Source organism: Notolepis coatsorum (assembly GCF_963971535.1).
Source record: "Notolepis coatsorum genome assembly, chromosome: 9".
Taxonomy (NCBI): domain Eukaryota; kingdom Metazoa; phylum Chordata; class Actinopteri; order Aulopiformes; family Paralepididae; genus Notolepis; species Notolepis coatsorum.
In genome coordinates this window covers 113,158,427-113,173,924 of record NC_140173.1, presented here as the reverse complement: position 1 = coordinate 113,173,924, position 15,498 = coordinate 113,158,427, and the positions used below count along the sequence as shown (strand labels likewise).

General features: G+C 43.2%; 1 protein-coding gene across 5 annotated transcripts in view; it reads right to left on the bottom strand.

The window, feature by feature from the left end:
• birc6 (baculoviral IAP repeat containing 6) overlaps positions 1 to 15,498 on the bottom strand; it is a 384,970-nt gene that overhangs the window by 77,932 nt on the left and 291,540 nt on the right. For all 5 annotated transcript variants that reach the window (XM_084322229.1, XM_084322232.1, XM_084322231.1 and 2 more), the window contains one exon: positions 12,603 to 12,816. In XM_084322229.1, coding sequence (XP_084178355.1) covers positions 12,603 to 12,816 — 214 coding nt within the window. The remainder of the gene's footprint in view (positions 1 to 12,602; positions 12,817 to 15,498) is intronic.

The window sequence follows — 15,498 nt, the reverse complement described above, 5'->3', positions numbered from 1 at the left end:
TCCAATAATAATCACATGTATATCTTGTCAAACAAGTTACCATTCATTGTCCGGGTGATTATGGCCCCCCCGCGGCGAAATTAATTAATTAGTTCAACAACAACACAGCATCGCTCTAACAGGGAGAGCGAGAGCGAGAGAGCGAGAGATATCGCGACTCACTTGTTTAGTTCAAACGCGGTCCAGCAGGGCTTGATAAAGTGTACAGTATATGTCCATTGTCCAGACTGTTGTCGATGTCCACTGTCCAGACTGCATCCAGCTAGCCATTATAGCTGCTTGTTGTTGTTGTTGTTGTTGTTGTTGTTGTTGACAGAGTATAGCCTTAATCCTTCGAGAAGCTTTGTGGTCCAGGGCTCGAGAAGCTTTGTGGTCCAGGGCTTGAACTTTCCATAAAAGTGTCCATATAAATCTATTTAGTTAGATCCAACACTGTCTGAATGTACAGTATCTAACCAGCTAACTACTAGCAGACAACCAGACAACTACTAGCAGAGCGTATTTCCTCGAGGCGATGTCACGTGCCACTCTCAGCCAATAGAGTGACTACTTCGGGCACTAGACCAAGCGCCCTCGGATATCGTATTTGATTGCGTTATGTTGTACGTACGTATTTATTTACACGTACGTATGTATTTGCCCTGTGAGTTGTGCACGGACCGTGGAGCTGAGATCGAGCGCCCATGAAAAGGGGTTGGAGGGGGCTAGGCTGCTAGGGGCCGGGGGGCGTGAATACTTTCCTTTCTTCTTCTTCTTTTAACCAGGGGGGGCGGCGGTCTAGCGCCCACTATGGACCAGCCGCCACTGCAAGCACTGCTTAAAAGCTCGGGGTGGGTCCGAAATATATCAGATATAAATTTCAAAGGTACCCAGTAGGGATGTCCGATATTATCGGCCGATATCGGCATTAAAATGTGATACTTTTTTTTTTACATTTCTATAACCTTTATTTACCCAGGCAAGCAAGTAAGAACAAATTCTGATTTTATGTATTGTCAAAAGTATGCATAATGTTGTGTTAATTCCACAACAAGAGATATGTAATGTTAATTACCTGAAATTATAAAAAAATTTTGGGGGGGGGAAACCCTGCATATATCGGTATCGGTTGATATCGGTTTCGGAAATTAAGAGTTGGACAATATCGGTATATCGGTAAAAAAGCCAATATCGAGCATCCCTAGTACCCAGCGTTCAATTAGGGTTTCACACACACTCACAGCGGGGTTTGAAAGCTCGGCGTTGCTAATAAACATTTTAAATCATTTTTATAAACTGGTCAACACTGCATTATTTCCGGCGTTGGGTGCATGATGCGCATGCGCTGTGATCACAGCGCAGGCGAACCAGGCAGCCAAATACGGAAATACAGCTGTTTTGAGCAGTGTTGATCAGTTTATAAAAATGATTTAAAATGTTTATTAGCAACGCCGAGCTTTCAAACCCCGCCGTGTGTGTGTGAAACCCTAATTCAACGCTGGGTACCTTTGAAATTTATATCCGATATATTTCGGACCCACCCCGAGCTTTTGAGCAGTGCTTGGTGGTCCAAATTAACCTGGCTACTAGGGAGCTACTGTATAAGTGACTGCGTATTCAAAAGCCCCTGGCTTGCACATCGCAGTCACGAAAGGGGCTAACAGTCCCCCTGCACAGACACACACAGTCCCCCTGCACAGCAGTGGAGGTTATTGCATAACAACTAGTGAGGCAGTGCTTCACTAGTATACAGACGGAAAAAAAAATTATTACATATTTATATAATTTTTTATTTATTTATTATCTACTTTTTCTCCACATTTTCTATTTTTCTCCCATCCCAATTTTCGTATTATCCAATTCTACCGTCCCCTGTCTCGAACGTTGTTAGACCATGCCTCCCACTGGTCGGCTGCAATGTGGACCAAGCCTTGCATCACGTGTCCCCTCCAGTACACGAGGAGGCAGCGGTCACATCTTTTCACCTGTACAGCGCGATCTCTCACGCGTGGGAATCACCAGTTTCATCACGATACGATATAGATTCTTTGGACAACGATACGATATTTGCCGATATCACAAAGTCTGCCACGATACGATTCGATTCAGGTGCCTGCGATCGATATGAGACGATATTATGTGCCCATTTAACACAATCAGTCACATTTAGATCAACTAAAAAAAGGCTACGGAAATATCAATTGAATTTTTTTTTGAGCTCTTCCAGACATTTAAACTAAAAACAATCTATTGTTTTTAATACAAATAGACCTCCTGTTCACTGTAAAGTGCCACGTTTTTATATATTGAGCTTTAAACTTTAAGTAAAATGTTTTGGAACTCACAACACGCAAGCTAAAACCCTTTCCTCTCCCAAACCGTTCCTACAATTGTTTTATGTTGCATGATGATCATTAAATATCAACATTATCTGTCCATCCTCAGTAAATAATATCAATATAATAATACTCCTGACTTCATCTGGTATTTTCACACACACACACACACACACACACACACACACACACACACACACACACACACACACACACACACACACACACACACACACACACACACACACACACACACACACACACACACACACACACACACACACACACACACACACACACACACACACACACACACACACACACACACACACACACACACACACACACACACACACCACACACACACAGAATGCCCCCGCCCGCCCCTCCTCCTTCCCCTCTCCGTTTCTCTCTCTCTTAGCTTAAGCAGTTAATGTAACGTTAATTTAGGTCTGCCCACGCGACGTGGGCATAAAAGAATGGCGACGATGCAAAGCATGTTAGATGCATTTGACTCGTTGCGGGGGGAAAACTGCACAGACTTATATCGGCTCGCAAAATAGAGGCTCCCTAGCGCTGCTCTGCTGTACAGAGCTACACGGAGTTTCACAATACTGGGCGCAGGGCGGATATGACGTCGCCGTCACCGGATTTTCAAAATAAGAGTATCGCAATATGAATCGATCTTTTTACGTTGCATCGATCCTATTTGATTATTGATAATAGATCGATATATCGATCTGGATCGATGTATCGTCCCACCCCCAGTGAATACCAGGGCCAGTTTGTTTGGCACAGACTTTTAGGACGCGGCCGGGGATACCGTCCGGTCCTGTAACCAGAGACCTCCAGTTACTAGTCTGCCTTTCTAACTCTAGGTCATCCTTCACTGAATAATAAATCTAATTGACCAAATTTCTGTTTGGAAATTAGTTGAACGAGAAGTAAGTCTAGCTGTAAGTTTGAGAAAGTCTCATGTTCCAGCTTTGACAGCCACAGGGTCAAACATTTCCCAAGTAGCAACCGAGGTAAATCTCCCCTGCAAAGTCAATTTTCTTTCTGAAGAGTTTCCAAAGAGAGTGCTTTCTGAGTAACGATGTGATCCTTTTTATATTAAATCTTTCGCCTTCAAAGCTCCACCTAGCCCTGCTCCCGAGCCATACCCCCTACTGCTCTTCTGCGCAGACGCAAAAACAAAGTGCATTTTTCATGACCTGCTACGGGAGAATGCAGGGAAGGGGCAAAACCTTAAGTGGGTGAGGAGGGCAAATGTCAGACAGGCCTGGCTACAACACGTTCCACTGGCCCACCTACCATGCATTATTGAGCCACACAGCAGAAAATATAAACTTTCCACACACCTTTGACTTCATATCTAACTTATTAAGTAGATGGACAGTTTTATGAGTTGCCTGTGGAAAATCCCAGATTCAGCACAGCACCTTCCTTTTAGTTTTCCTCTCTCTGAGGGAAGCAACAGTTGCGATTGGAGGATCAAGAAAAGAGGGTGAGGTTTGAGATCAGGTCAATTCAAGTGTGCGTCGCGGTTCTGGTCGTGGCTAGGGATGGGTACCGAATTCGGTACTTTTGAGGTACCGAACCGAAACACGTCGGTACTACCGAGTATCGAATCAAGTGAGAAACCGGAAAAAAAAATTAAAAAAAAATTAAAAAAAATATTTTTTATTCATTTTTTTTTTTTTACTTTTTTCTTTTCATGTCAACGTTCACACGCACAATATGCTTACCTAGGATTTGACTTGATTCAACAACAAAGCAGTCGGAGCAATGACAAGCCGAAAACTGTCGAAATTGTAGTTATTTGAAGTTTGGATTATTTTTTTACGACTGAGGTAGGTAAATTAAATTTCTTGAGACTAAAGTACCGAAAAAAGGTACCGTTGGGTACCGGTATCGATTCACAGGTACCGGTACCTGTATCGGTTCAAATGTGAAAGGTACCCATCCCTAGTCGTGGCACTATCCTGTCTGGGAGGCTGTAGACTACCACATGTCTCCTCCACATTGTGATATTCGACTTGTTTTTCAATGTGTACATAATGTAAATATCGATAGATGACAGCATCTACTCTGACGGATCTATAGATCTTAAAGTGGAGGCAGCCAGTGCCTCCAGTGTGTGTGTTTCCAAGTTAGACAGGGATAGAGCCATAGAGCAGGGTGTGAGTGCCAAGGTCGTCGGCTGCATCCCCTGAGATAGCTGGTCGGCTAGAGAGGAGAGTTAATATCAACAGAGAAGCCGTTGCTATAGTGATTATAGGGTGCGTTGCTAGGGGGCTAGGCAGGCCACTGGTAGGGGAAGATTTGGGTCATAGGTGACAGGAGACGTAGATGCATTGCGCGGTTGCTATGGGCCATCAGCCGTTGCTAAGGACTATACTTTATAGCTGGGAGTTCTTCCGGTTTGACTCAGACTAGGAAACGAAGTGTAGACACATAGACAGAGAGACCTCAGGAGCTGGAGGGTGGGGGAAGGGAAGCTGACGCGTAGGCCCCACCCTCCGGTTGCCACGAGCTAGCTTCGGCTAACAGGGAAGGCTTTTGGATAACACTAGGCCGCGACAACCACAGGGCTGATAGAGAGAGAGAGATCCTTAGAATAATGAATTAAGACTTTCCAAAGACTTTTCAGAACGGTTTCCATCTTATTATTTTATGGAAATAAACTAGAGCTGGGCATAGATTAATTTTTTTAATCTAGATTAATCTACCTGCAATCCTGGAATTAATCTAGATTAATCTAGATTAAAATGGCTCAAAAAAAAAAAAAAAAAGTCTGCCGAAGGTGTTTAAAATAAGTGTGTTCTACCCAAATAATGACCAGAGGAGGAGATTTATCCTCTCCTCTTCATCTGAGGAGTAACTAGCTGTTCTATCTCCTTGTTCAACAGCATGAACATGTCTCTTCTTTTTGTAATTTCCAGTGTTTCTTTTAAAACCAGATTTATCGTAATTTTCTGTGCCCTTCCTTTGATGCCATTAACATTGTTACACTGATATTGACATCATATGTATATACTCTGTCAGGATCTAGGGGTAACAGTACTGTATATTTGAATACCGCTTATGTCACAAATGTATCAGTACTAAATACCTATATGTCCCTATGCCATAAATGTCATGTATGTTGTGTATGTCATAAATGTCTATATGAATTGAAAATGGGGGACCCTGATGGAAACAAGACAAACGTCTTTCTCAGGTCTGCATCCCCTTAACAATTGTATGTATTGAGCCGTACTGTATTGTACCCATTCTGCAATCTGTTAAATAAAGTTTTCATTCATTCATTCATTCACAGCTCTCTCCAGTGTCAAATCACTCTGTCAGTAGTTTCTTCTGTGAACCTTCATTTCTTAATCCACAGACAAACCTGTCTCTCAATGTGTCTTTTAGTGAATCTCTAAATTCACAACGCTGCTGACTGGTTGCTCACACACAGACTGCTGCAGAAGCAGGTTTCTCAACAAATTCAGTGCAAGCTCAGTGTAACAGTTCCATGAATGAATGAATGAATGAATGAATGAAAACGTTATTTAACAGATTGCAGAATGGGTACAATACAGTACGGCTCAATACATACAATTGTTAAGGGGATGCAGACCAGAGAAAGACGTTTGTCTTGTTTACATCAGGGTCCCCCATTTTCATTTATTTGCTCCACATTGTCATTAGCCCCTTTCATGACTGTGATGCACTGAGTGAATCCACAGTCACTTGCTCCTCAATAGGAAACCAACCTAGATTTACCATGAAGGACTGGTTCTGGCCGAACCGTTCGTTATACAAGAATCACAGAGAAATTACAAAGGTACTCACAGTTGCACGAGGATTTCGGACAGAGATAAGGGATGGTGCGCATGCGCTGTGATCACCCAACGGCGGAAATAATGCCGTTTTGAGCAGTTTATAAAAATTATTTAAAATGTTTATTAGCAACGCAGAGCTTTCAAACCATCCCGTATCTCTGTCCGAAACCCTTGTGCAACTGTGAGCACCTTTGAAACGTCTCTGTGATTCTTGTATAACGAACGGTTCAGCCAGAACCAGTCCTTCATGGTAAATCTAGGTTAGTTTCCTATTGAGGAGCAAGTGACTGTGGATTCACTCCGTGCATCACAGTCACGAAAGGGGCTACATTGTCATCAAACGGTCCAATATTTCCAATAACCCAAGCCATTTCTGTTGTAAACACTCACGATAGTCCAGTCGATCCTTCCTTTAGTGTGTAAAGTGGATTTCCTCCTCTTGTAGATGTTTTCAAGTGCCGCTCGATTAACGTGAGCTAACATGCTAACATCAGGGTCTCCCATTTTCATTTCATATTGCTCCAGATTGTCATCAAACGGTCCAATATTTCCAATAACCCAAGCCATTTCTGTTGTAAACACTCACGATAGTCCAGTCGATCCTTCCTTTAGTGTGTAAAGTGGATTTCCTCCTCTTGTAGATGTTTTCAAGTGCCGCTCGAGTAACGTGAGCTAACATGCTAACTCGCTAAGCTAACGTTAATAATGGAAACAAAGCTCTCAACGGACTTCTTCTTTCTTGCATTGCGCAGATTCAGACGTCCTCATCGCCGAATTGTGTTATATCCTGAGGACTTCTTAACCTCACCTGTATAACAATGATTACCGGACCACTACTTTAGTTTAACACATTATTCTGACTACAGCTCCGGTAGTGCAATCACTTCCTGGTACCACAGCTGGGAACTACGGCAAGTATTTAAGGACAATACAGACCCAACGTTGAGAAAAAGATTAACGGCGTCAATTATATTATCGCGCGATACTAGTCTCGCGATAACGCAGCACGTTAACGCCGTTAACGGCCCAGCTCTAAAATAAACATAACGTTCCAAGGAAAGGTACCACGTTTCCAGTGTGTCGTTTTTCTTCTGAGTCGAATGGATTACCAGGGAAGAGATATCGTGTATCAGCCAGTACGATGAGTAAGGTATAAACAACACAATGCAGACTTCACGGGAGAGATTAAGGCTGATAAACAGGATTATCCAACAACATGGAGTTGCCAGTCCCTTTATTTTTTTGGATCCACTTTTTCTCCTTATTTTTAAATTTTTTCTCCCATCCCAATTTCGTATTGCCAATTCTCCCCTCCCCTGTCTTGAACGTTGCTAGACTATGCCTCCCACTGGTCGGCTGTAGTGAGGATAGAAGCATTGCATCACGTGTCCCCTCCGGTACACGAGGAGGCAGCCTGTCGCATCTTTTCACCAGACAGCGCGGACTCTCAGTGGCGAGGAGTAACACGTGGGAGGCTCACACTGCCCCTGATACTTCCTGTATCTGCTGTGCAGGCGTCACCCAACCGACATGTAGGAGTCGCTGTCCACAACGTCCAATCCCCACCCATCGACTTCCACCCGTTACCTCTGTCAATTGAGATAGTATGACGACTGGCCCAAGCCGCAGGCAATGCTGACTAGTGTTGTCACGATACTGGAATTTCTAACTTTGATACGATACCTTGAAAAGTATCGATATTCTATACCATTTTCGATACCACAGGGAAAAGATTTTAATCTTAACACTATGGTCGCCAAAAACGCCTTACCACGTCATTCCCCGCCATGCTCATTCTGCCAAAGACGCCGTACCACGTCTTTGATATCAATATTTCAAAAATCTGTGATCGAAATCATATTTCTCCCCCGGAGACTTGAGATATACTGTTGATCCCCTCTCAACTCTCCAACGGTTCAAGAGCGCTATCTGGTGGCCAATCGGCGGATCACCCAGAGTGGAAACAGGAAATGGAAGCTGGTGCTCATTCCAATTCGGTCCGATCACTCGCTAATAGTCCCAGGACTCGAGCTAGACACAACGGATAGCAATCCGTTACCAATAACTCGATAAACAACATGATTTGGACGTATATACTTTTATACAACCTGGAAATGGATCGCATATTTCTACATCCCATAATAGGAATATTTCTGCTCCACGCTCAGCGCCCAACGCTATGAGGAAGCTACGGTAAGATTCAGCGTTATTTTTTAACGTGTTCGATATAAACTGCTCTGATGATCATATCACCCACACTAGATGAATCATCTAACGTTGGCCACGGAATTATAAACGACCCCCCCCCCCATCCGGTCAACATCAGATGATCAGTAGTAACTTCTAGAAGCACGTCCATTTGAAATTTTTTATCTCGCGCCGATTGCTATCAAACTGTATACAATCATCAATATAATGCATTTGGGGCTATAAATCACGTTCTGGAGAAAGCTGCAGAAAACGATAAAAACATACTTATACTTTAGACCGTATTTTAGTATGAATATGTGAATGAAAAAGTATAACGTTGCTACACCCTGAACAATAGATACTTGATGTTGAATGGGCCATAGTAATGTCAATTTAGCAATACAATTTAAAAAGTTATAGCCCTGCAAAGAAGGGGAACTTCCCCATAGACAAATAGAGCTGGCGTGGGATGGTTTATTCTGAATTTAAGCCTGGCGACCAAAGTGTTAAAATGTACATTTCTTTATTAAATTATTATTATTTATTTGTTTTGCTTTTGTTGCTGGTCGATTCTCCTCACATTCTCTCTGGTATTATAAGAGAAGAGAAATATAACACTTTTAAAACCCTTTGTTTTAGGGCTGGGCGATATGGCCTAAAAATTTCATCTCAGATTCATTTTTTTTTTTTTATTCAAATAAGCTTTGTTTTTATTTGACAAAAAATATCAAACCAAGATGAATTTCCCTATTGGGATTGAAGTGCAAACCTAACTTTCACCAATCTTCATTTAAAAAAAGAAAAATAATAATATATATATAAAAGGTTACTCTTGATCAAACAAAGATGAATGTCCCTATTGGGATTAATAGTGCAATAACTTGCTTTTTCACCAAACTTCACTTAAAACAAATAAAATGTGCCTCTTGATCATCAAACAAGAATGAATTTCCCTATTGGGATTAATAAAGTACAAATCTAACTTTCACCAAACATCACTTTTTGTAAAATAAAAGGTGACTCTTGGGGGGGGGGGGGGGGGGAGAAATATATTTTTTTTTTGAAAATCGATAGTGCAGAAAGTATCGATATTGCAGGAAATTACTTAGTATTGAAACGGTTTTAAATATTCAGAATCGAAAAATCTATATTTTTGACAACACTAATGCTGACACCGGGATTCGAGACCGGAGTCTCTTGCATTGGTGACGAGAGCAATCTCCACTACGCCACCCAGCCGCATTGCCAGTCCCGTTTTATTTATTTTTTTACCGAACAGCGAGGAGTTTCACTTGGGGAGCGTAACACGCACTGAGGTTCACGCTATCCTCCCCAGATCCCCTCCCCGCTGAAACAGGCGCCCCGACCGACCAGTAGGAGTCGCTAATGCAGCGACCAGGACTAATCCCCTCAGCAGCTTCCCACAAGCGGTGGTAGGACAGTGCTTTTATCTCTACACTACGCAGCGACCAGGACTAATCCCCTCACCGGCTTCTCACCAGCGGTGGTAGGAGAGTGCTTTTATCTCTACACTACCCGGACGCCCAGCACAGCATCTTCCAACGCAGTGGATTCTGTGAGAGCAGGGAGAGAGGGGGTGAGGCCAGGTCACTGAAAAGGTGAGTTTTGACCTGTGACCTTTTGTGATGTTGAACAGTGGCCAAGCACCCCCCCATCTCTCCAATCCCAGAATCCTCTGTTCCTGCAGGTGTCAGCTAAAATCTTCTGCCACCGACCGAACCCACCCCACCATCAGCTAGACTGGTCTTAATTCACCAATTGTGGCCAGACGGACACGGGCACATACAGGCCACAGGGGTTAAGACCAGACTGGGAGACTGTTGAATAAAAGCCTGGCCATTAGTCTCTGTGTCTGGACCTTTGTCCCGAGGCTTTTTCATTACAGCCGATGTGTGTGAGTGTGTGTTTGTGCATCTGTGTGTGTGTGTGAGAGAGAGGAGAGCGAGAGATTGTGTGTGTATGCAAGTTCCAGCTTTCTTTGTGCCAGTGTGTGCATTTGTGTGTCCTTTCCATTGCTTGACTGTAGATATTGCCTGTCCCAGCTCGCCGCCACCACAGCTAACCGTAGATATTGCCTGTCCCAGCTCGCCACCATCACAGATGTATTGTGTATTATGTTATTTGATTTCAATCTCTTGTTGTTTGCCTACCAAGATTTCTATGATGACTATGACTATGAATATGCATTTCTGTAAACATTATAATTCAGTCCATTGTCATCCAGTCCGTAAGAAACATCATTAAATGGCTTTGTAATGTTATTATAAACACTCATTTATTATGAAGAGCTCATGGAACACAGTGCTATTCACATAGTCAACTACCATAAACCAACAGGAAGATCAAAGAGTAACTCATTCAGTATATATTGTCTGATCCGTAGCACCAAAGGTCGCGACATATTTATTGCAAGAGGATCCAAGAGGGATGAGCTGACTTTCATGTTCTCTGCATTCTAAAAATACCTGCTTACTAGTGACATTCATAATAAAGCCCTCAATGCTGGGGAGACCATATGTATCTATGTATGTAAATGGTGGTATTGTATGTAGCCAGGAAGTGTACGGGAGCTGTGTACTGGGGGAGACATGTTGAGGTCTCTCCTCCTGGTTTAAATATTGACTCCTCAGGATGTTAATATTGATGATCTCTGGCGCACGCGTGTGTAGAAGCGAGAACAAAAGTGAACAAATATGTGTGTGTGTGCATGCGTGTGTTTAGCAGAGCTGCATATGCAGAGAGGAAATGCTTAACACTTTCTGCGCCAACCACGAGTATAGTCAGGTTATCTCGCCAACCATTAAGCGCCAGGACCCCCGAAAACCAGAGTATACTCGGGTTTTCATCATTTTTCTTTTTATTCTATGCAGTCTCACGGACCTCGGTGTATCATTGGGACTCATTCTGAGACGCCGAGAGTGCAATACCAGCAGAATCTTGCTACAGTAGGTGGCAGTATATCCTACCCTTTGAAACCTTATTTCACACTGTGTGTTACATCGTATATGGTCCGGGCGGAGAATTTAGACCAAGCCAAGTGAATTGCTTCATCCGAGCACTTTGAAACGCGTTCAGCACACTCCATGCATATTTTGTGCCAGTTCATGTCAGGGACCCGATGGACATCAATACTGGAAATCGCGATCAGACAATTGGAATATTGTTTTTGGGATACCTCCTAGTAAAGGTAAGGACTATATGACATCAATCCTACTTTGATCCAACAATGATTTCACATCGATCGCAACGATCAACATATGTAGTATTAAAAAAGAAATGCCGTTGCCGACGATCAGAGCATCAAACCCCCCCCCCCCTTTGATGCATTCATGATGAAACATAATACCTATTATATACCTTTGATTTGGAAACAGTAACGTGTCCAGGCGAGCAACGCGAACGACTTTAGCAAAATTCACATATCGCTCCATAACGCAGTTTCCAGGAATTAGCCAGGATCACTCTGAAACTATACAATATTCACCACGGGATAACATGCGAACGTATACATGAAAAAATTTATTCTTTTTTACATGTTGGACGAGGGATAGTTACTGTCAAATGAGCCATAGTATTGTCTCCATAACTATAATATAGAATATAGATATAGCCCTGCAAACACCGCGACGCACAGTGAAAAACCCTATCTCTTAAAGTGTGGCCCATTGACTACAAGGATAGATAAAACGGCTGGCGCTGAAAGTGTTAAGGTTAAGAGTGTAACATGGTGGCTCTGGCTCCACAGAGGTGCCCCAGCCTCCTGAAGCAGACTCAGGCAGTGCTGATGGATAGGAGGAGGGGGTTAAGGTGTAGGGCTACATTCGCCAGGCTAACTGTTAATCCAGCTACTGCGGGCTGCCATAGACAACATTGGATATTCCAATACTCTGTGGCCTTTGAATAATGAATAGTCACAGAAGGCCTGCCGAGGTCTTACATTAGATCATTCAGACTACAGAGAGATGGACCAGAGCTTTGACCCGGGATGAGTCACAGAGAGAAGACACTAGTCTCTAATGATGAAGCCCCCCCCCCCCCACTCTCCCTTATTACATCCACCCCATAAAGAAATATGTCTGTTTGGATCTAGAAGAAAAGAAGCTTCATAATAGGGGTGGATGGTATAAACGGTATAAATAGTATGAATTTGCGCTACGGTATGATTTTGACTATACCTTGTGACCGGTGAGTCGTGTCAGTAGTCCAGAGACAGACAGACAGACAGACAGACAGACAGAGACAGTACCTGAGGCGGTTGGTGTATGTGTCCACACAGGTCTTCATCTTCATCAGCAGCATGCCCACGGAGGTCTGTCCCTCGGAGCGCTCCTCATCCTCCTCCTCCTCCTCCTCTCCCGACAGGGGCAGCAGCAGCGGCACTAGGGCGGTGCAGGTGGAGATGGCCCGCAAGAGCTCCAGCAGAGCCCGGTAGAGGGGCACGTGGCGCGCCATGTCCAGCACTGCAGAGAGACAAGAGGGTGGAGAGGGTTAGGGTTTCAGGAGAATATAGTATCAAAGTGTGTGTGTGATATTGAACTTCTAACATTTCAATCCTACAGTATATGGATTCTAATCATAAAATAATGCATTGTGTGTGTATGTGTGTTTTTGTGTATATGTATGTTTATATACGTGTATGGGTATGATCTCCAAATGTGAGAATGTGTGTACATTTTCTGTTAAAAAAAAAAAAAAAAAAAAAAAAAAAAAATCAATCGAATAAACATTCAATCCAAAAAGCGCTGGATGGAAACAAGATCAGAGCACATACTCACACTTTAATGAACGTATTCACACTCTAATACACCAGAGCACTTATTCAGGTTTAATGGCTTGATGTCCTGAGAAGGACTAGTTGAAGCTAAGGTTGAAGACACAAGGTTTAAAAGGGCAACAACAAAGCCCACACTGTACTCATGCCTGCCTTATCGAGGACGCTCTTCACAGCCCTGTGGGGAGAGAGCAGCATCACTGGAATCTCGCCAGGCAGCTCAATGAGGAAATTAATGGAGCACGGAATAACAGCGAAATTAAAACTTAAAATACTGATTCAATAACCATTTTTTTCTGAAGAGGAAAGGCTTGTAAAGCTAGGACAGGTATAACTTACATTTCTGAGTTTGGTCATTTTCCTGTAACCATTGATTTTGTGAGCGTATGTGAACGGTGCAGTCAGAGGGCTGCGTGGTTGTAGTATGAAGGCTACATCAGACCAGCGGTGCTCTCGTCAATTTGCTTTTTGTCTCGTCAATTTGCTTTTTGTTTACAAGTCACATTGAGAAGTCACGCTTACCAGTGCTGTGTAGGATTGAGTGAGAGTAGCAATGGTGATATTGATCACAATATTTTGTCATTTTGAGTCAGGAAATGCACATTGAGAGTAACTAATGCATCAAGCCGTGCAGTAAAACAAGCCCTGCCTGCACTGATGCCCAGACTTCCCTTTGGTGTTAATTTCACATAATCACTAGAAAACAAACTAACTCAGGAATGTAATATATACCTGCCCTATAGGTTAGAATATTTTCATCTTCCAGAAAATGGTGCTCTGTCTATTATTGAAAATGTATTTTAGGTTTTAATTTCACTGTAATTTCACGCTCCATTCATTTCCTTGTTGAGCTGCCTGGAGAGATTACTTTGATGACGCTCTCCCCAAAAGGGTTTGAAGCGTGTTCTCGATCAATGCGCATGCATGAGTACAGTGTGGGCTTTTTTCTAAGATGTTGTGGTACCCCCTAAACAATATAAATGTAAAATATGTAAAAAAAAAATGGCTGCTGTTCCCCTTTAAGTCAGGAAGGTGTAACATTGTTAAAATAAACCTATATAATGACTACTTCATATCTCTGAGCACTAGGGCTGTCCTCCGCTGCAGAAATCTTTAGACAAATCTGTAAAATGAGTTTCTCTACATGCAGTAATGCAAAAGCACCTCTTTAAATCTTGTATGTGCTTATAATTTTTCAGAAAATAACTCGTTCAGTATGGGAAAAAACAACAACATACAAATCCAAACAGACTGATTAATGGGCTACGAGGGCTCGGCTCTATTGAGCACCTCGCGACGAAAATCTAACTGTGTTTGAGAAAACTAACATTGTGAATATATTGATGTATGTGAGAAGAAACAAGACGTTTGCGCTGCTCTTGAAGATAAGAGGAAAAAAATCCTCCAATATCCAACAACATGAAAGAACAATATTAGTGGACCATCCATCTCTTAGCCTCAAATGAACCTAGGCCTGTGGGGGGGGGGGGGAAGAGAGAGAGAGAGAGAGAGAGCGAGAGAGAGAGAGAGAGAGAGAGAGAGAGAGAGAGAGAGAGAGAGAGAGAGAGAGAGAGAGAGAAAAGAGTGAGGGAGCAGAGAGGAGAGAGAGAGAAAAGAGTGAGGGAGCAGAGAAGAGAAGAGAGAGAGAGAGAGAGAGAGATAGAAAAGAGTGAGGGAGCAGAGAGAAGAGAGAGGGGGAAATAGAGATAAGAAAGAGAGGAGTGTGTGTGTGTACCAAGCTCTGTGCTAAGTGATTGAAGGTAGAGAGAGAGAGGGAGAGAGAGATGGGGAGAAAGCTCCAGATTGCTCTGAGATTGCACTCAGGAGGAGAGATGAAAGGGAGTGAGAGTGTGTCGTAGAGGACCACTAGAGATGGATCGTGGTGAGCAGTCTCAAGCTGGTGAAAGGGGATATTAAAGATTATTAGATTTCCAGGACAAAATGACAAATGACATGGTGGGATAAAGGAGCAGCCCAGAGGCACTCAAAGCTGGTCCAGAACTCAATTTGGAATTCCTCGCAAACAGAACGCACCGCCTGGCCCATGAGCCGCCACGATAACGCATTTCTACATCCCCTAACACCACTCAGGACCGCGTTTGGCTCTTTAGAAAAATGGAAGGCGGGACGAGGTGGTCGGGAGGGCAAACGAGGGAAGCAAATCTAAAGTAAAGCCTGCAGGCCCCCGGGAGCCACCTTCCATCCTCTCCAAATACTAGACTGAATCCAATAAGAAAAAGAAGAGAGAAAAAGGCATTTTCAAGAAAAATAGGACGAGCCAAGCTGACTGATTAGAAAATTCAGACTGGCTAGGCTGTAGACACAGAGAGAGAGAGGGGTGGGGGGGGGGGGGATAAAGAGAAGGAAGGTG